This window comes from Pleurodeles waltl, chromosome 6 (assembly GCF_031143425.1).
Source record: "Pleurodeles waltl isolate 20211129_DDA chromosome 6, aPleWal1.hap1.20221129, whole genome shotgun sequence".
NCBI lineage: Eukaryota > Metazoa > Chordata > Amphibia > Caudata > Salamandridae > Pleurodeles > Pleurodeles waltl.
The window spans coordinates 747,457,173-747,479,060 of NC_090445.1; the positions used below are offsets into that span (position 1 = coordinate 747,457,173).

Consider the following 21,888-nt stretch of genomic DNA (forward strand, 5'->3'; position numbering starts at 1 on the left):
AGGGAGTTCAGGGGGAAATCATCTAACCAACATGTTCCTCTCTGCAATCAAAGTACAGCGTTGTCACCATAGATTGTTAAGTTATCAATGTTTTTGTAGCATTCTTATCACCTTTGAGGGTATCCAGGTGCTTAGTAGAAGGTGTGTGAGGTTAGCATGGGTACTGCGAGGATGCTAGCACAGAGGGTTGCACAGGATATTTCAGGTTGGATCTTACTTCTCTGAGATAACAAGGATTAGTTTCTCTAAACAGCATGGCTATTACACAGGCAGTACATGGGAGACCCTAGGAGTCGCTGCAGTGGAAGAGTTGTTTAGTAAATGCACCCTGACCAGATATGAGGCACTGGCAGAAGATACTCGGCTACCAAGGGGGGCAGTGTCTGATGTATACAGTGATAATCACAGAGATTCAGCAAATGTGGGGAACGGCAGATGAGGGACATGAACTGGTGCACATGATGTATCCTCTGGGAAATGGCAGAGTAATATACTATCTATACAGGACACTCCTGTGAATCACCAGTATTCAACTAGAGGGACTAGGAGTCAAATCGGAGTCAGACGTGGGCAGAGGGCAAAGCGATAACAAGTGGAACCAAGCATTGATGTGGCTGTGCAGGGTCTCCTGCAATTCCAAGCTTAAACATACTCAGTTAACCTTTTTGAACAGGACTTACTTGACCCCTCAATTAATTTAAAAAAAACATCTGTATTCTTGGATTGTTCCCAGTGCAGAACATGCGTGCTTACACATGGTATGGAACTGCCTGACAATTAGGTGAAAAAGCACGTCTGGATGCATGTAAAAGTAGCATATTAAAGAGCTGATTTAGCAAGGGACAAGATTTTGAAGACTGTGGGGCTTGGATGGAAATAGAAAGAATCAGATAAGATTGGTACTTCTATCCCCTTCTGAAAAAGGGGAAAACTCGAAGGTATAGAACGAACTGGACAAAACACCAGCACAGTTTAGATGGTTGCCTGTTTTTTGTTTAAGATGGGGACAATAAAAAGTTGAGTATACCAAAGACAGACTAATACCCGCAACTCTGCTTCAGGGAGGAAACAGTAGATTCTTTACTAAGGGACAGAAGCCCTGACTATTTGGGGGAGGGCAATGCTGTACTTAGTCACTATGTACATTGTCTCTAATTTTGGAATTAAGCTAAGTGTTATGAAACTATGTGTATTATTAACACACAGAGATGGTTTAATTTTATTTATTTTTTTAAACTGAGGCATATTAAGGTGATGAACTTGTTCATGGTGCACTAAGTTCTTAATTTAATGGCGTGCACTACATTTTTAATGGGCTATTAGGTCAGATTTTGAGAGGTTGCTTCTTATGTATTTGTGATATTATTATCTAAGGAGAAGATAAGCTAATCAAGACAAACTCCGAGGTAGCAGAATGTGTGATGCATGAAAGGTAACAACTCTAATTAGACATGCCAGGCCCCAGGCTTCATATACCTGATATAGGCTGGAGAGATAAGATGCTCAACATTCATGGCTCAGAGAGTGGAGGTGACTACCAAAAACATGGAGGAAGGTATGACATTTCAAGAAATCATGACGATCTTACAAGGCGGGATTGTTCACCCTCTAATGGTTCCCTGGTGGGAAAGTAGGAGTATTCCCTCCAAACTACCTGAAACAAAGGAACGACCAAATGGAAGGAAAGGGGTCTCTCTCTTTGGGCAGCTCCATCTACTCATCTTGCGAACTCTAGTTGTACACTACAACAAAATGTTTACAAACATGTATGGGTAACCCTAACACAGCGATATGAATAATATTCACTGTCCCATCTCATAATGCAAACACAGTAATGTATGCAAGTATTATGGCAGTTACGGCTGCAAATAAATGCCTTCAAACAATATATATAATTCCAGTTCCTGTGAGAGGACTACCTTCCACTCTTGTAACAGGAAGTACTGGTCCTTCTGACCAAATGAACCATTGAGAGGGTGCTGGGGTCAGAAGGAGGTTGTGGTTGCTAGTCCCAATACTTTCTGGTACCAAAGAAGAATGGACACCTCTGTCTTGTATTAGATCTGCGCCCTCTCAATTACTTTTTGAAAAAGAACAAATTCAAGATGCTCACCTTGTCTAAGGTCTTATCCGCCGTCAACTCTGGAGACTGGATGGTAGCGTTGGACTTCCAGGACACCTATGTGTATATTCCTGTCCTGCCTGCCTGCTCACTGGTGCTACTTGTGGTTCACAGTAGGCCAGGAGCATTATCTGTTCGCTGTGCTCCTTTTTGGCCTTACTGGTCCCCCTTGGGAATTCAACAGGGTGACAGTGGTGGTTACAGCGCATCTGCAGAGGTCAGGGGTTCCAGTCTTCCCCTACTGCGATGACTGGCTTTTAAAGGCAGGCTCCCCTCAGGAAGTCGACTCCCACACCAGACTACGGCAGACCGTCTGTATTCACTGGTGTTCACTATCAACTTGCCGAAGTCACACCTGACTCCCTATCAGAAGCTCCATTTCATCTGAACTGTTACGGAAACAGTGCAGTTTCAGGCCTATCTTCTGGAATAGCGAGTCCAGGATGTTCGTGCTATGATTCCAATATTTCAACCTCTATCCTAGATTTCAATGAGACTAACTCTGAGGCTGCTGGGTCTCTTCACCTCCTGCACCCTGTTGGTAAAACATGCCCATTAACCTATGTGACTTGAAGACCCAATGGGCACAGCATCAGAGAAATCTCTCCAACCTGGTCCAGATATCTGAGGGAACTGCAAATGACCTGCAGTGGTGGCTCACTGACAGCGACTGGGTCAACGGCAGACGTCTTTCTCCTCCCCACCCAGAGCTCACAGTGGTGAAAGATGCGCCACTTCTGGGTTTGGACGGCCACCTAGGAGAGGTGGAGATCAGACAACTTTCAATCACAGGTGCCAAAAGGCTTGGACCCCGTGGATATCTTCGGGGACATCTCCGACAAGTATGGGGAAAAAGGCACACTAGACTTCAACAAAATGGTAAAAGAAGTCAGTCAAAAGGGGAACTCGATCCAACACCATGCTGATGGCACAGAAAAAAATTATGCCAGGTCATCGTGCCGGGGTGGTGCCACACAAAGCTGGACAATGCCACTTACTGACTCTCAAGGGGATTGTTCCAAAAAATTCGGGATCTAGTCTGATGCCTGGGAATATTCTACAGTAAGGAATCTGCAGTTTGAAGTCTCTTTTAGATGTTGGCATTTTAGCACACCCCTGCCTTATATAAACTAGGCAAATTTCAGCGGGTAAGAGTTGGAATGGCTCCATTGCCTGCTCCTAGAAGGTATGGAGTTGTGGTTAAATGGCAGGTGATATGGATACTTGTACCCAAGCCGGTGGTGCTGAATGAGCACAGATGAGTTGTGTTCTATTTCCCAGTGGGTTCCCTCTGGCATGTCCTTTCAAAAAAAGCTGCTGACTATGCTGCATTTGGTCTCACTAGGAATCTTTCAGAAGCTATGCGTATGGATGGGCCTGTATGTCAGTTTACAATAGTTTCAAGCCGTTCCGTTTCTTGCTTGGAGAGGCTTTTTGGAACAAGACAGACTTATTAAGATGAGATAGACAGTGAGGAGTGATACAATTCTCTAGCTTCTATACCTGTACTGGAATTGTGCACTGATGCATAACGATTCTAGGTGACATTATAAGGCAAATTTTGCAGATGCTAATGTAATTAAAAGAGGTGGACTAAGTGTACATTCTCTGTCATTATTGTCAAGCCACAATGACATTTTGATATACAAGGGTATTGAAACCAAATGGATCAACAAAGTTTCTTTCTTTCCCTAGGTTTACCCGTTAGGATTAATTCCCCCAGTCTGTTACGGCCTATTTATTTTTGCAATGTTGACCTTGCCTCAATCTTTCCTGCGGTGCATTTAGTCTGTGAAGCTGCCGTGCTTTCTTTCTGTTATGGACATCAGTGAAGCCTGCTTGGCCCTAGCGAATGGGTTGTGCTTCAATATGCATTCAGCTACCATATGACTATTCTGTATGTGCTGGTTATTTCTGGTTTACAGGTTCAGCTGGTGTTCCACTTTCCCATCTTAGACCAGGTACTGGTTGGGTGTGCTCCTGTTGATCTTGGTGACAGTGAGATGCTTGTTGGATATGTGGGCTACTTTCAGGAATTATTGGTCTCTCTCTGGCCCTTTTAGTGCACAATTTCTGTGACCTAAATACAGGATGCGTGGTAATTCCATCCAGTATCTTGTAAATTAGGTAATATATTACTCCTTGTATCAGGCACCTAAAACACGCCTAGGCTAAAAGGGAAACATCCTTCCAACCACCTCTAAATTCCCACCTGCTTAGTTATTACCCTGCAATTGCATATGAGTGAGAGCAGCACATATTTGCCAGTATTTCTCTTACCAAGAGTGAACAACGGTGGCTGGAAAGCTTTCAGTGATATATTGTAGACTGTCACCGGCCTGGCAGGTTTGGCTTCCACCTTTTCTCCCTTCTTTGCTAAACTTGAGAGTGTTGCTCCATCTTTCTTTAAAGCAGAGTATCTGACCGGGTAAAAAACAGACAAACAGTATCATATAAACGGGGCATGCTACTGACATGTGGTCACATGCAAGTATAAAAGAAATGCCCATGCTATAGACTATTTCAGGCTCTGCTCCTTAAGTGGTAAAAACTATGTCAATCACACCAAATGATATTGGACCAAATATACAAATGTATTTCGGCACAGTGAAATTCTCTTGTTCTCTTGTTTTATGTTAAGTCTCCTGTGGGTGCAAAGAGAAAAGATTACATTGTTGTGGCACCCTATTCGAGGGCCATCCAGAAAGTACAGAATTACTCCTTTAGCCACCTGGGAGCCAAAAAGACAAACCCAACAATGTGAATAGTCTCCTGATGGAGTGCCCAAAAAGAAGTCTGAAGAGACTGAATCCAACTCCTTTGTGCAGAATCTCCCTTGAAGGAAATAAGAGGCATGGCAGGAGAAAATACCACTACCTCCTTAGATTGTCTGGTACAATTCCCGTCATGCTCTTAAGTGTCTTTTTAAACCCCTCTAGTAACCCACTGGTTTGTGGAGAAGTGGTAAGTCATAGCAACTTGCCCCCATTTGTCTGTCATATAAGAAGAGGGGAAATTTGTTTTGCATTCAGAGTAGTATTTTTAGAAATCTGACCCTGGAAAAAAATCCTAGGGAGCCCTAACTACCAGATTTGCTCATCGGGGGAGGGACACTGCTTCTAGAAACCTGGTGGCATGGTCCACAACCAAGATATATAAGTGCATGATGCGGGGTAGGCTAAATGGAGAGACATTGTACCCACTACTCAAATTGAACACCTACCACTGGTAGAGCCACTAACTGTGTCGTTGTCTTACCATCAGACTTACCATTCAGAGGGTTTAACCTATCTTGGGTCCTTCTAATGCCCAAGTGTCCTTGCTAGCACCTTAATCAGGACTCTTTGGCTCACTATGTATCAGCTGGTCTTCCCAGTCAACATACTATCTTCCTACCACTCCCTTGTTGACCTGTTCTTGGGCTTTCTTCTGAAGGTCCACTAACTTAGAGCACTCAGTCTGTGCCTTCTGGAATTCTTCCCAGGACAATCCTTCAGAAGCTAGCTCCTGCAACTCTGGCCTCAACAGTGCCTTCCCAGAGTACCCCTGATCAGTTGACTACCTTGTTCTGTACACTGCAAATTGGGGACAAGTCCCATCTCTCCCAGACATACAGCCTGTGGTCTGGTTAACAAAGGGGGAAGTGGTGCAAGCCATACAGGCATCTGGTCCTGGTACTAACCAAGGGGCAATTAAATTATAGTACAAGAGACATTCAGATTTCCTGTTTTTCCTGTTACCCCAACATCTATCACTGCAGATTTGTCATTGATTCCCATCTCAGCTTGGGCAATCAGATATTCCATGTATTCTCCATTGGTACTACGCCTGTGCTATTGGCACCATGGAGAATCCCTTGCGGGTTGAGATTTTTCTTCTCAGTTATAATTCTAGGAGATCTTCTATCCCTCAGGAAAGGCACCTTACTCCCATTGATACTAGTCTCTGAAAACTGGGCCAAGTACAACCCCCATCAGTACTTGACTCCGTGGTTGCATTGACAAGCAGTCATAGGGTTCGTTCTCAAGGACAGTGTGGGGGATACTTAGGCTCAGCACTCACCACCATCCGTAGCAGCACAATAAGAACAATGTGCAGCCTAGTGCATTCCTTTATAAAAGACAAGTGCTTTATTACACAGGATGTAGACTACTCCACTAGACAATCATGTGGGAATAACAGACTCACAGGTGTGAGTCTCAGGTGCTTCAAAGTGGGCCTGCTACCTCTAGGTGCAGTAAGACCCTTTTCCCCTCTGTCTCAGAGTCTTCAGGGTTCATGTTGTAGGCTCTAATAAGCTGCAACACGATCTCTTCCACTTCTCTTAGCACACATAGTCTCTATGGCATGGTGCCTGCTGAAGGGTCACAGTTTTTGGTTGGAGCTGCACGGAGGCCAATCGGGCAAGGACAGGGTTGTCCTCAGTGCCTTGGCTGCCAGGCATACTGGCACAACTATTCTAAGCAAGGGGGTCCTGGGCACTTCTGGGCTGTGCAGAGGTCTCTACTAAGTACATGGCACCTCAAGGTTGGCAGTCTTTTCAACTTATGGACTGGTCACGACTGCACAGCACAGACTGGCAGGGCCCTGGTTACACCATCCACGTTCTCAGACACACCCAAAGTGTGCCACTACCGGGCACTTATCCTGGCTTCAGTCGGGCCAAACAATCAGGCACACGGCTCCTATGAGAATAATGCAAGGAGACCACCTGACACTTCAGCAGTGTAGAGGCTCCTTCAAGGAAAGCTGCACAGACAGAGTGATGCTCCTGCTCTCGCCAGTAATGCCTAATGGTTAATCTCTGTTGGATAGACACACTACATCAAGGTCACTTACTGCACAGTCCCTTCCTCAATCAGCTCCTCCTGCAGGGTTGGCACTTTCTACCTTCTCACTCAGACAGGACTCTGGTTCAAGAACAGGTTCAGCAAGTCCCCCTTCAAATTCTACTCCAGGTGATTTTCCCTCAAATCTGGGGTATTGGATGACAGACAGACACCAACCCTAGGTTGTGCATAGGTCTTCTGAGTAGGTTGAGTACTGCCTCCTTGGTCAAGGAGAACTTGAAGATGGGAATAAATGGGTCAGCAGCTCCCTTACAGAAAGAGGATGTGGATTCCAGTTATGCCTTCATCTAACCCGTTTTTGTCAGTTTCTTTTTTATGTGCCCCAGCCAGGCCATCTTCTTGCCCAGCCTTTATCTCAAGTGATGCAGTTCACAGCATCCAGTCTCCAGGTGGCGTACACGCCACAGAGGTACCAAATAGGTATGAGTAGGCCGCACACTGGCTATTTATGAATATTTCTGACAGAGATCAGAACGAGACAAAGGGCATCTCCCTTCCAAGAAACCCGTCATCCCTGACAAAAGACACAGCACTCCTCACCCAGCAAACCATACACCTAATAGCACTACAAGAAGACTAATTACTAGACCTCTGGACCTGAAAGAACCCAAACTACTAGTAGAAATCCTGTCTTATGTTGCTTCACTTCAATGTGTGGTAATCCAGCCTCTCATCTCAGTAATGTTAGTAATACACAACTGCCTTCTGGGAAAACCTCCATCTTATACACATGCCAGGCCAGGCCAATGAAATCCACAGGCCTGTGTCACACTGGCGATTCATTTAGATACACATGTTCTGGATACCAGCACACGCACATGCTCATTGCTCGGGATCTCTGCGCTAGTATTCCGGGTTCACCATAAACGGAGGCGCTTCCAGATAAATGGGCCAGTAGGCTTGTATTCACATGACACAGGTATAAAGCCCAAGTCACTATAATTAACAAACATGGTATGCTGTCACCACCACGCTGCACTCATGAAACCAATGACAGGAACAGTAGTCCTTCTGTCACTATTAAGGGCTCACTTTATGTACTTCTACAGGAGTAGGACGAGGCCAGGCTCTGGACTTGTCCTACTCCTGTAGAGATGCATTCCTAGGCCTTCATGCACACACTACATTAGTGTGCGACAAGGTCAAAATCCACGATTAGATTGCCGCACTTTAGGCATGCAGGGCCCGGAGCATGACTGCAAGGGACATTCCGGTCCCAACAGGTGTTATTCCAGCAAGGGTGCAAATATGGGGCAGTAACTGCGCACCCACTATCTGCGTTACTTCTGAGTGTAGTAATTAGCAAGTGAACAAATATCACACCATTCCAGGTTTCAGACATCAGAATGGAAAACATAGTGCAAATAATCTGTTTCCCTATTCCAAAGTGCACAAAACTAAAATTCGAATTATTTACATTCATGATTTTTACCAGGTTGTACTGGAGAAAAAAGAGAGTTTGTACCAAATTCAGGTTTAGCCCCTGTGTGTGTGTAAGGGAAACCCAAAGGAAGTTATCAAAGTCAATGACAACAATGAATGCATAAAATTCAAGTTATAGTTACATTGGTGGAACCTGCATGATGTCTCCGACAAACTTTGAGAGGACGCCTTCCATGTCCAACTTGGTGATGTGATCTGCATAGGAAACATGTAAGAGATTCATGAGCATGCATAACAACATAACTGTGCAAGAAAAAGGCATGCATGTTACATTTCCCTTGCAAATTGGCAACATCATCTGTGCATTGGACTTGTTCGGAGGCCATCAGTTTGCCTTCTCTATCAGAGATAGAAACGATAGACGCGATTGTGTTATTATAGAAAACCTTTGTCTGAAACAATTACGTTTTAACTGGATCACTGTTCTTTCTGTGGGTTTTCCATGAGAGATCCACTGCCCCAGAGTTCTTTCATTGGTCCTCTGGGTGCCTTCATTATGGTACTTGCAGCTCAGCTGAGCGCTTGCATTGGAGTTAAGCTCAGGTTTAAAGGCAGTCAAAATATAAATTGTGCCTAATATGTTTCACATGAAATACTGGTTTTACACAGTAGTAATAAAGCAATAGAAAAAAACTGCAAGAGACAATGTATAAAACGCATCCCATATAGTATTTATTGCTCCAGTGAGTTTTTCCATGAGGGTGATTATCCCCTACGTGCTCTCTGTGTACTATTCACTGCTGTTCTGCATGACCATTTATTTCTCACACTGTGCCTTCTGCATAGTCTTTACAGATTCCTTAGGATTTTTCCACTTGGAATGCACAGGTTCCCTGTGTCTTCCGCCGTCTGTTTACAGGTGTTACTCTTATATCTGCTTGTACATACGAATTAATTCTGGGGTCCCTGTTTGCCTTAAAAACTATGGGCTTGATTTAGTAAACACTCGTTGCAAAAAACTGGTTGTAATTTACAACCGGTATTTTTGCAAGCAGTGTAGATTTTTATGATCCGACCTATGTACTAGTAACTCGGTTCATAACATTTCAATTTGGAGCAGGACTTAATCCCAATGACTGCATGAATATTAATGAGTAGGTTGCTCATTTCAATTGGTAGCCATCACAAGCGATAGTGACCTGCTGGGTTTAGCAGACCACCATGTCTGTGACTGCCTTTTAGTATAGTAAACTTTTATTTTTATTTTTTTAAATGCAGTCCATTTTCCTTGGAGAAAACAGCGGTGCATAAAAATAAAAAAAAGCTCACTTTTATTTTTTTCGTTTGTTTTTAAAGTTTTTGAGTTTGCAGTGGCCCCCTGCACCTCTGCTTACTCCAAACAAACTTTAAGATTTACATACCAAAAAGGGTCTTAGGGGCTGCCTTCTTTTTTGTGAACGGTCTACCACCCCCAACTGTCAGTCAGTAGTTTGTTTTTCTTAATTATTTGTGACCAGACTGAAGTTGCAAAACAATGATACATCTCATACCTATGCAGTAGTTGGAAATGACGCCTACATCACCCCTCTTCCAAACATCAACTAAGTATGGGGTTGTAATCCCATTTTAGGAGTCTGTGAATGATTACCAATCAATGGGATTGATACAGTAAAACAAGCATTGGCATAGCCAAAAGGTCTTGCTTTTGGGACCTTATAAGTATTTAGCCATGCAGCACATTAAACCTTTATCTTGCTCATATTGCTGTCTTTGGGTGTCGCATGGGCTCCCTGGCTCTTTCCAGGTCACAGGCAGGGCACTGTGGCAGTGTGCCAGAGTTGACTACCAAGGTCCTAATTCGTTAATGGTGCCCTAGAAAGTCTGAAGTTTGTGTATGCCACAAAAATAACAGGTTGTGATAGGAATTATATAAATATTTTAAGCCACTATAGGGCAGTATTAAACCAGGTGAAATAAATCTAATACTTTCATAGAATGCTGTTTTATCTACTAAGCGGATATGTGTTTTGAATACAATTTTAATAATAGAATATAAATGTTTTATTAACCCTTTGGAAAGGATTTTTTAATAAACTAAACAAATATTGACTGTATTTGCATTCCGGAATTTGTAGTGTGATTCCCTTCATGTAATTAGGACTACGCGTGTTAAGTAAGAAAAAACCTGGACTAGAGTAGCTAGTCAATAATGGTCCTAATAAGCTTGTAGGTAGAATTATGTCATTAGCAGCACAGGTTTATAGGAGATTCGTTTATGAACACTCACTCACTCTATCGCTCATTTCCCTGACTGACCAACTCATTTTACTGAAGCGACCCAATCACTCCACTCATACCACTTAATTGCATGGTTATTAGATCAGTAAAAAAAACTATAGTTCCATTCTTTTTTATTCAGTCAAATCAGTATGTTTGGCTGATGGACCTCCAGCAACAGTGTGCATGTTGCTAAGACATTCTTGTGAAGCGGGGTATGCTTTTCAGGGCTCTCAGCACATCAGGGGGCCCACTGCTTAGAAGACATTGAGATCTTCTGGTCATGGGACTCTCAAGATTGCCAAAACACAGGTGGGTGCTGTCTGAAGCCATAAGAAACAACAACTGTTTCGTTCCCACATTGCTGGAATGGGCAGTTTCGCCCAATACAGCTGTGTTGAATAAAGTGACTATTGATTGGCCACAGAGTCACAGAGCCAGTGACGTCACTCAGAATGAATAACCCATAATCCAGACATGGCGGATGCGCATGCAGTTATCAAAGCTCAGCACACTAATGTCACTCAAGGAGATACAGATGCCCTCCTGCGAATTGTAAAACAAAGTATGACATCTTAAGAACAGAGTGTTGATTGTTCCCCTGCCAAAACCCACATGAAGGAAACATTAGCTGCCAGATAACTTTTAATGTGTCAGCTTAATGGCTACTTGATGTGAGAATGGCTTTAAAGGCATGAAAGATTGGGATAGATGAAGTCACGGAGTTTGAGGCCTGTCGGACTCTGCTTTGTGACATCGTACGTACGACTTGTTAAGAGGTATCGGTGCATCAGAATTTTCCCACTGAGCTGAGCAAGCTCCTCACTTTTGAGTAACTGATCATGTGAGAAAAAGCTGGCGCTGCAACTTTAGGTCTGAAATTACAGTTTCCCTCCGCAGCTCATGGGAGCCTCGGAGTGTATTTACAGAAGGTTGCACTTCATCACAAATCAGCCTGGCTGCTGAAGCGTGATGTAGCGTAATGGCCAACAAAAATGTTTGCGGCTGGGATTAAAGGAAAAATCCAAACCAGAAGGGAGGAAGGGCCATCACACTCTGTAACAGCAGATAGTGTCATGTAGTGTGATGGCCAACAAAATGTCCTTTTAGTGAAATCGCCTGGGAGGGAACTAAGTACACAAAGAAGGGAAATTGAGAAAAACGCACCAATAAAATTGAAGCACTTAAGACAAGCAAACAAAGAACGTATGGCAAGAGTGAGCGTAGTTAAAACCCATAGACTGAATACAGCATGTCTTGCAGACAGCGCTGCGCGCTGCCTAGGCTCTACCTAAAAAGCAGTTTGCAGCTGCAAAATACAAATTGAAGTCTTTGCAACTGTAAAAAAATGCTTCGCACATCTAGTGTATTCCTTGCAGCCTCAGCTGTCCATGTGGAATTCACCTTTGTAATGTGTGATTTCCCAATGATATTTATTGGATGATACCCACTGTTTCTACATTCTTTTCACTTGGCATACTTACCCTGTGGTGTGAATGCTCTGCTCTCAGTAGTTTCTTTCTGATATTTAGAGATTCCCACGTATCCTCCCACCTGTGGGCAAGCAATAGATTGTCCCTGTTTCCCTAAGTACTTTTCATGTGGATTCCAGTACTAGCTTGTGTGATCATCATTAGTTATTCACACTTTTGACTGCTAGCCATGTCTACTCACTCCAATAACGCTTCTTCCTTCTGGTACTCATGGCTGCTGTGTGCTACTCCTGTGTTTTATATTGTTGCTGAAATCTTTCCACTAAGTACTAAATGCTCCCCTGTGATCTTTCGTACAGCTGCAGTGTGTGCTTTCCACATGTTCTTGATCTTTCTTCCGAGTGTCTCTCATCATCTAGTGTATGCTCTTGTAGCGTTTCTATAGCCCTGACGAGGCTGCGCTGCACTTCGATTAGCATCAGGTTCCTGGTGCGGTTTCAGGCCGTGCTGTATGTGATCAACATTACTCCCCTGTGCATTTCCTACATAAATTAAAATATTTTCTACATGAATATGTTTGTAGCTGCATGTTTTCCCATGGCATTTACTGCTTCTGAACGTGTACTGTAGCAACCACTTGAGGATTTCAGCTGCTAACTACGGCTCCCTCCTCTGCTCTGTGCTCATCAGTAGAATATTCATGGACATAGGTGCTGAAAGTAGGGGTGCGGGAAGCATGCTGCCGCACCCCCTGAATAACCATACTGGAGTTCAGAAGGTCAAAGAGAAGTAACATTGCCTTTGAACTTTGCTTTTATTTTTGACATTTGCTTTGGTTCAAAGATAAAGGTCAAAAGTCAGGCTATGTCTTCTGATCAATTGCTATTTATTCTTTTAACATGGAGAGTAGTGTTTATTTTTCTTTCTCTGACTGCAAATTGAGAGTATATTGTAAAGTGAACTATGTGACAATCTTGCTGGAGCACAGGGAGTGTGAAAGGAAAAGCTGTAGGATGTCCTTTAAATGTAAATACCTGTAAATGAACTATACACATATTTCAAACTATGCCAGCAGTTGGGGAAGCACAAATGAAGCACTTTTTATGTAATTATGAAGTGTGATGGAAACAAAGATTTTAAAATGATGAAAACAAATTAAGACACTTTACTTGGTGATTTGCAAAGGATACATATTTGCTAAACCTGATTTCCAGACATCATTCATGTACAGTTTTATAAGTAAAAGTGCATGTCTGCAAATTTTGTGGCCATTTCAGTGGAAGTTGTGCGGTCTCTAAATGAAAGTGCACTACTAAACTATGCTCTAGTAATGTATTTGCAAGAGTCTGCTCCATAATGCACCATACCATGTCTACATACCATTCCCTTACCAACCGTCATGCTGAATGGGCGTAGTTCATTTACTACACATTTTCTTATTAGAGATGTCTAAATTGCCCTCACACACTTATCGTGGCATGCTTCATCATTTGGCTTTGCAAAGCCAACATCAGGGATGCAGCAACAGGGAAGGGGAATTGTGGCAATACAACACGCACATACAGGGACCAACTGTGCAGAACACAAAACAGTTAAAATTACCTCATAAGTCTCTACGTGTAATTCTATTCATGGAAACTCTGGATAGGATTAGAAACTACTGTGGTGGCGATACTGGGGAATCATCACCCAATCACCCCTCAAATCTGCTGCTGTGTTGACATGTTTCGGCCAGTTAACCTCGGGACATTAGGTCCCGTTCTAACACTACCTCTCTCTCTCTCTCTCTCTCTCTCTCTCTCTCTCTGTGCTAATAAACTATCAAAAAAGAACAGGGTGGTTTGGACTAAACATTCCTATACCAGAACACACACTCAAATTCTCTGAAACAAAGAGAGACAAACACATATATATGTACAAAATACAAACCCAGATTTTGCTGCAGTGTGTGGCAAATGTGCTCATACACCAATTAAACAGGAGTCGGGTCCATCCAGTAACTAAGCCCGCTCTCAATATAGTATTTTTTATTATGGTGCTCCAATTCATAACCTGATTGTTATGGAGGCTGGTACGTACCAGCTTTCAACTCTCTCACATTCACACATAAATCCATCCACAGGTTGGATCACCATCACCTTAAACATCTCACCCCAGGCTGTGAAAGGTTCCACAACGTTTAATGTGGACATGCTTACCAAGTTTCATTGACCAGTTGCCAAAATTGGAGACCTGGTGGGAGTGCCTCCCTGTAGTCACACACTAATTCAAAGAAAAAAATCACCTGTCATGTCATCACAATCTTGTGGCACATCTCTGAAAACCACAAACGTCCCTCACCATTGTAAAGTAAGAGTCATGAACGTTAGAAAAGGCCGCCCTCCTGGCCCTGCCTATCCGCTCTGTCTCGCAATCGAGGTCGGTATAGAAACCTTAGATCCCCCACAAGATTCCCACTTACTTCGTCAAGGGACCAGCGCCTCCTTCAAACGCCACTCACAGTTCTGTGCAGGTACCAGAGTTGCGGAGGTCTGCCCTCTTTAACCTGTGTGACCTTACGACACGTGGTTCATCGCCCGGCCTCACAAGACCACAGACATGGCTCTAATGCGGGTTTTACGGTATAATGGTTGTATCTTTGACGGCCATCTTGAAGGTTGCCCCGGATGTCGTAATTCAGAGTGAAACTGCTTAAAGCTTGCGAGCGCTGCTGTAATGCAGGTCCAAATCATAATGATTGTGACATTTGTGGCCGTCTTAAAATGAGCCCAGTGTCTAATTATTTCTGAATGAATCCATTCAAAAGCTCGCCAATAGTATCCTGCACTCTCTAGTGTTATGGTTGTGACGAAATCGACTATGATGCGTGGTCAATTGAGTGATCCTAATGTGTATTAAAATCTTATACCTGACCAGTTGCTATTCCGCAACCAAACCAAGGCTAGCAAACAGACTGCTGAGTCGTACATATTATGGGGACATAGACCACATACAATGATACTCCCCTTTCAGTCATGTTATAGACTATTGTTTGTCTTGGGGGATCCCCTAAGGAACAAGCCTCACAGGAACAAGCCGGTGGTCTGCTGGAATGTCTGTCTGCGTGGGGGAGGGTGTGCGCTGCAATCAAACATAATAATGTTCCTCCACAACATATGTTGTACAGTCCCTCAAGGCCTATACATTAGTGTATCTTATGCTGATCCTCAGAGCAAACTATGTAGGCCTTTCAGGACGTATTTTTCCTAAGTAAGGAGTCTAATGCCCAGGACGCAGCTGGCTCAAAAAAGTCACTGCTTCGCGTGTTGGTCTCATGATATTAGAAGGGAGATATTTGTATCCTAGACATATTCTTTGTGCCCTACTAATGAATAAGGCACAACATTCTGCAAAAGTGGAACAGATAATTCTAGGGGGTTGAATATATCTTGGGCCAGAAAACAGATAAATCGGAATGGATGAGTTAGGGAAACCAGAATGCATGTCCCATCCCTTCAAGTTCGCTATCACAGCAGACCATTCAATTGGTGCCATGGTATGTTATCCTTACGTCTCCCTTCATGGCTGCGGATTCTGTAAATCCACCTTTGCTCATGTTTAAAAAGGTATTCCTTCACCTCCCTAATACTGGGCGGAATAGTGGGTTTGTCCAGAACTGTCCAGATCATGTCCTCCATCCTTTGTCCCTTTTCTAAATAGTGGGTTGTCAATTTAGTTGTTGCCTTCCTGCACCTTACGTTACTTCTGTGTTCCATTATCCTTATCTTTATTTTCCTCATAGTCATCCCGATGTATAGAAGTTTGTACGGACACTGGATGAAGTAAATGACGTTCTTTGAATCACAGTCAGTGTGTTTCATTTGAATCCAAGGGGATGCCAGACCCACATCCACTGATTTGGTGCTGCATGTAAGAGGGCACACATTGCAAGAACCACATGCTTTGTGGCTCTTCACCGGTGGCAGCTCCCACATTTTTAGTTCTTTCATGGGACCGTGTTCCAGAGGTCTGGTATGGACCAACATGTTACGTAGGCTGGCAATCTTCCTGAAGGAAAAATCAGTGTCTAAAGGACCAGACTGCTGGAGATTACAATGCACCAGTTTCTGTTATAATCCGTTTAACTAAATTAGAGGCCGTGCTGTAGGTGGTTACACAGATAGGTCTATCTGTGTTTGGTCTCTCTATCTCTCTCTCTCTCTCTGCTCTAGTAGGATCTCACTGTTGTAGTTTCTATCTCTCTTCTGTGCTCTTCATATGACCCTGGGCGGATAGTCCCTTTTGATCAATCTGTTTTCAAATCTCTGGGATTCTTGCTTAAAATCACTCAATTCAGAATAATTTCTCCAGAGTCTTAGAAACTGACCGTACAGCAGGTTCTCTCTAAGTGCTTTAGGATGAAAGCTCTTAAATGAAAGGAGGCTGTTCCTATCTGTTGGTTTATGGTATACCTTTGTAGATAAACTCCCCATTGTGGGCTTTATTTCTAGATCCAGGAATGCGAGAGACTCCTTCATAATAGTAGATGTGAAAAACAGAAGAGTATTCCTGCCAATTAGCAACTCCATGAATTGGTCCAGGGACTGTTGGTCCCCCACCTCCAGATCAGTAAGACATCATCTATGAAGCGGCGCCAAAGTCTAATATGGTTGTTCCAAGGTATGGCCTGCCCAAACAAAGTTATTCTCAAATTCTGCCACATATAAACAGGCCAGACTAAGCTCAATGTGCTTACCATCGATGTTCCATGGGTCTGTAAATTAAGCTGCCCTTGGAATTCCAAAAAGTTCCTGGTCTGAGCTATGCATGCTAGATCTAATATAAAGGCCTTGAAGTTTTGAAATTCCACTCCTGTTGGTAAAGGACATCCTCAATTATTCTAAGGGTTTATTCCTGAGGAATGTTCATATAGAGGGATTCAATGTCTAGACCCACTAAAATATCATGATCAGGGTCGAATTCCATGTCCTTAATCAGGTTCAGGATTGCCCTGGTGTCTTTTACGTAGGACTCACTTTTTTGGACCAGTGGTTTGACGAAAAAATAAATAAAAAAAATCACAAAATTGAGACATGGGTTCCAGTATTGACCCAATACCTGATACAATAGGTCGTCCTGGGGGTGGTCTAGTGGGTTTATGTACCTTTGGAAGAATGTAGAAATATGGAATCACCTGCTTTTCCTTACATAGGAAAGCCCCTTCATTCTGTGAGATCCACCCAAAGCTGACTGCCTCATCAACATCTTGAATAACCTGAACTCAAATGTACAATTTGTTCCCTTTTGATTTCATGGGTACTGTATTCAAAATTTACCATAGGCTTGGAGCTAACCAAACTCAAGTCCCACTATGTAAGTTGTGGTCCACTGTGAATGTCTCTCTTGCTAAGGTACAGTGACCTCATGATGCCAAAGTGTAACCTGGATTTAAATACTACGCTTGAGATAGGGACTAAGAGGCTGTCTGAAATACTGCAAGTCATTTAAAGGCCACAGTTAGGCTATGCATTTAGTTTTTGTAATCTAACGTTTCCTAGGCAATAGTACAATATTTCAGGCCATTATTACATAATTCTTTGAAGCCATCAAGCTCACCCATTAAGAAGAATATCCACAAGCGTGTCATCATCACACATTCCACCCTTTGAGTGCTATAATCATTATAAGAAGTGACGTGACTTGAGCATAAAACAGTTTTTAATGAGAGGAACGACTCGAATGACAAGATCTCGTATCGGCTAATCTGGAGAACTGTTTCTGGCTGCACTTGAGATTCTACAGCATCTTGATGCATGGAACTTCGGCGTCCTGAAATGTAACTAACTGACCCTGCTATGAGGCTTTGCTCAGCCTAAGCTTGATACATAGTTAGTGTGAGACGGCCTTCTGCTGTACATTGGAACCAGAGAGGAATACAGTGGTGTCAGGTCACCCGCTGACTAGAGTTGACCGTTTTGATCCTGAGTCCCTTAAACTGCAGTGATACTCAACATGTAGTGAGAACCACACAAAGCTGCTGTCTCAATGACTGCTGCATTGTACAGGGTTCTGAAGAACATCTAGGGCTTTACTGGCTCATACGAGATCTTGCTCTGGTCTTGCCTCTTATTAGATCAACATACACAGGCAACAAACTGAAAAATGCTGTCCCTGCACAAAATGCATCAGGAAACATACCTCGTGAAGGAGCCTAAATAATTTATAAAGGCCCAATAAACCTCCCGTTCAGAAAAATATTGCATGGTTTTTGCCCCATCTACACATAAAAGTAGAAAACCAACATTAGAACAAAAATAAGTACATCCATAAAAACTGCAATTATAATTGGAACAGCATCCCAGGTCCTAATTATTTCTAGTTTTTCCTCGGGAGGCAATGCAAATGAGATTTAAAAAAAAGACTAGACTGAGAACGTGTAGCCCTAGTCAACACCGTAGCCACATTGCAAGAGGATGATCTATACCCAATAATAAAGGCAAACAGCATAACGTAACGAACAGTAAATTGAATAAGAGAGCTTCTGCCAAAAGGGACAGCTTGAAAATTACCTTAATGTTATCCGGCAGCATACGCAATATATTTTTTTGTATGGTGGGACAGGTATCTGCTGTTAAGGTATTGTTAGGAATCAAAAAACGAACGATTTAGAAGTAAACAGGTGAGCAAGAGGAAAACACCAGAGGTTAAAAGTCAATTTTAAAGAGCATATTCAATCTCAGTTGACTGAAGAACCAAACTAAAAATGTTGTGCATTAAACCCGTCAGTGTAATGTCTTTTAATGTAACTGTCCGAGCAGATCTGCCCATATAAAGCAACTATGTGCATTCAAAATCAAAGCACTAACTTCATCTGTTTTTGCCCTTGATCCCAGCCGAGCTTCTGTTCTAACATACCAGTCTTCAGGGAGGAGATTCTGATCCATAAAAAAGCCAGTCATCACGACTGAACGGAAATAAAACACAATTGCAGTTTACCGGTATGCAATGTGTGCATTTTCAGAGCCAGGGGCCAAAGCCACGACTGGTAAAGGGTGTAGAGTGGCAGGGATGATAGTGCCACAGGGGTTCATAAATCAGCAGGGACGCGCTGGGGCGTGATGAAAACTGAACTGGAACCGAGATCCTGTGCGAGACAGCATGAATAAGTCTGACAACAATGACAGAGGAAAATAAAATATGTATGACGTGGGATGAAGGAATGCTGTCCTTTCAAGGTGACAGCTTAAAGGAACACAAATAACACATTCAGTTTACTATGAACTGCTCAGATAAACAAGAACGCTGACAAATAAAAATCTGGATCTTATGCAGGAGAAAATCATTTGTGATGTTGCCGCTTACTCTCCTCATAATCAATCATTTTTCTCATTATTTTATGCTCCAATCCTAAACGACCCGCTTAGAAATTCTTGCTTTATCCGAGTTACCCAGGAAACCAGAAGCCGAGAGATGGACATCCTTGGGGGATAAAACGGAGGGGAACACTCGGGAAACAAAACCAGCAACAGTTCTTTAAAGGAGGCCCGAAGGTCTGTGGTCAAGGGAAGAGTCGTTTGGAGTGCTTATTCCAAAGAATAAACTCTCCGGCCCACAACATGCCAACTGTGTACAATCTGACACTTGGAAACATTTAGCAGGCACGAGTAGAAGATGACACATGAAACCATGTCACCGCATACAATTGCCACAGTGACCTTCTATGTACGACTCTGGAATCCCTAAAAGCTGTGTCTCTCACGGATGGGAAAAAGGGCTAATGATATAGATAGTTACACGATGACATGTTGGTATTTTTGAAATAGGATATCTGACTTACAATAGGGAGAGATTGCTAGTCCTTTAGAAAGACCATGTGAATTGTGTGAAGAGGAGCAGTGGGTGCTGACATGTCATTAACAAGGTTTCCCCTTTTCCATTTTCACTTATTTTTAAAGAGAAATACAGACAGAAAACCATCTGTTTCGCCAACTATATTTATGTTTAAATGTGAAAAAAGTGAAGTTAAATCTTCTTGGAATTATTCTCAATGCTGTCAATCACAAGTGCCAGGTCAGTTGCTGGGCAGGCTGACAGGAAAGGTAATAAAAGGAACACGGTTTTGTAATAAAGCTTCAAACGGCTGCAGATGTGCACGTGTTTATTTTGCGAGTTTAATCTTTTCACATGAGATTATTGCGTACATGTAATATCATCTGATAAGAGTAAACCTCAACAGCCATGGAAGTGTGACTGTGCCCTTATTATTTAAATAAATGTGGACATATACTAACTGCAGGTTCGTTTTATCACAAAACTCAAAATAAATATGGATAGCTACAGATAAAAGTAGCAAAATTTTGATAAATACAGGAGAAAAAACAAACACCATAAAGTGGGGCATGTACTCAGATAATTTGGTGACGCGTCTCGCTGCATTTCAGCTGCGGGCAGGCGGCGATATACGCCGGGCCCAGCTGACCCTGAAGCACTGGCTGGGCAGGAGGAAAGAGCGCAGATTCAGAAGGCCTCGTTAATCACCGGGGTTCATCCTCCCTGCGAACAGTGGACTCTGACAAGCCTTCCCAATGGATAATGCAATTCCGAGGTACAAGAGCAAACCTTATAAAAGAAGCCATGAACAATGCCTTCGTCGCGGGTGAAAAATGCGCAGACAGGCTCTGGGCAATGAATGAGAGCAGCAAGCGCAGGTGTTATCTGCGCCAGACACAGCTGTTTGTCTGCCATCTTGGTTCTGCGCACTCTGCTATCGGGTTAGAAAAGGTGTTCGCTGTTCAGAGAGAAAAGAAAAGGTTTACAGCTATAAAAAAAAAAAAAAAAAAAAAAAAAAAAAAGCGGTACAGAGGAGGATTTGAGCGGAACAGATGGATTCGTTTTGCGCATTCAAGGATTCATGGTAACACTCAGCTTAAGAGAAAATCGATTTCTAAAGGATGGACCCAGAGGTGGTTGCATTAACCCAAGACTAAAAAACTCAGTTCACAGATAAAAAAAAACGATAATTCAGAACAGTTTTACCTGGAAGGCAGAATACACCGTTTTTAGTTTCCTATGCAACAATCTCAAGATAACCTCCCGATTGAAGTCTAGTTCCCAAAGCAGTGCCTCACCTGCCTGTCTTGGCAGTCTAGAAACAGTGCCTCACCCGCCTGACCTGACACTAGAAACAGTGCCTCACTTGCCTGCCGACAGTCTAGTTCTCAAAACAGTGCATCACCTGCCTGCCCTGCCAGTCTAGAAACAGTGCCTCACTTGCCTGTCGACAGTCTAGTTCCCAAAACAGTGCCTCACCTGCTTCCCCTGGCAGTCTAGAAACAGTGCCTTTTGTGTCTGTCCTGACAGTCTAGAAACACAGTGTCTCACCCACCTGCCCTGGCAGTCCAGGAACAGTGCCTTACCCGCCTTCCCTGACAGTCTAGAAACAGTGCTGCAATCCGCCTGCCCTAGCATTCTAAAAACACTGCCTCACCAACCTGCCTAGCAGTCTAGAAACAGTGACTCATCTGCCTGCCCTGGCAGTCTTGCCACGAGTCCAAATGAAGCAAAAATGTCATACACTGACCAAAGCAGGGCAGTATTACATTATAAAATGCTGGAGATAGTGTGAAATTGAGGTGAATTTTATGTACGGGGGGTGAGGCCCTGTAGGGCACAAAACGAAGCAATATGCATAATTCGGACACTGGTGGTTTCGATTAATTATATATCTGAACGATCCTCACATGGGAAAAACGCTACTGAGAGAGGACGTCTGCCCAGGATGATCAAATAGCCAGGTGCACCCAAGTCAAGGAACTTGCACATAAACATTTTCAGAGGTAGTAGC

General features: G+C 43.1%; 1 protein-coding gene across 1 annotated transcript in view; it reads right to left on the bottom strand.

Moving 5' to 3' along the window:
• The window catches only part of TRUB1 (TruB pseudouridine synthase family member 1), a 188,229-nt gene that overhangs the window by 35,989 nt on the left and 130,352 nt on the right, over positions 1-21,888 (bottom strand). Inside the window, exons 5-6 of the mRNA XM_069239276.1 lie at positions 8,538-8,610; positions 4,403-4,542 (exon numbers count right to left, since the gene is read on the bottom strand). Coding sequence (XP_069095377.1) covers positions 4,403-4,542; positions 8,538-8,610 — 213 coding nt within the window. The remainder of the gene's footprint in view (positions 1-4,402; positions 4,543-8,537; positions 8,611-21,888) is intronic.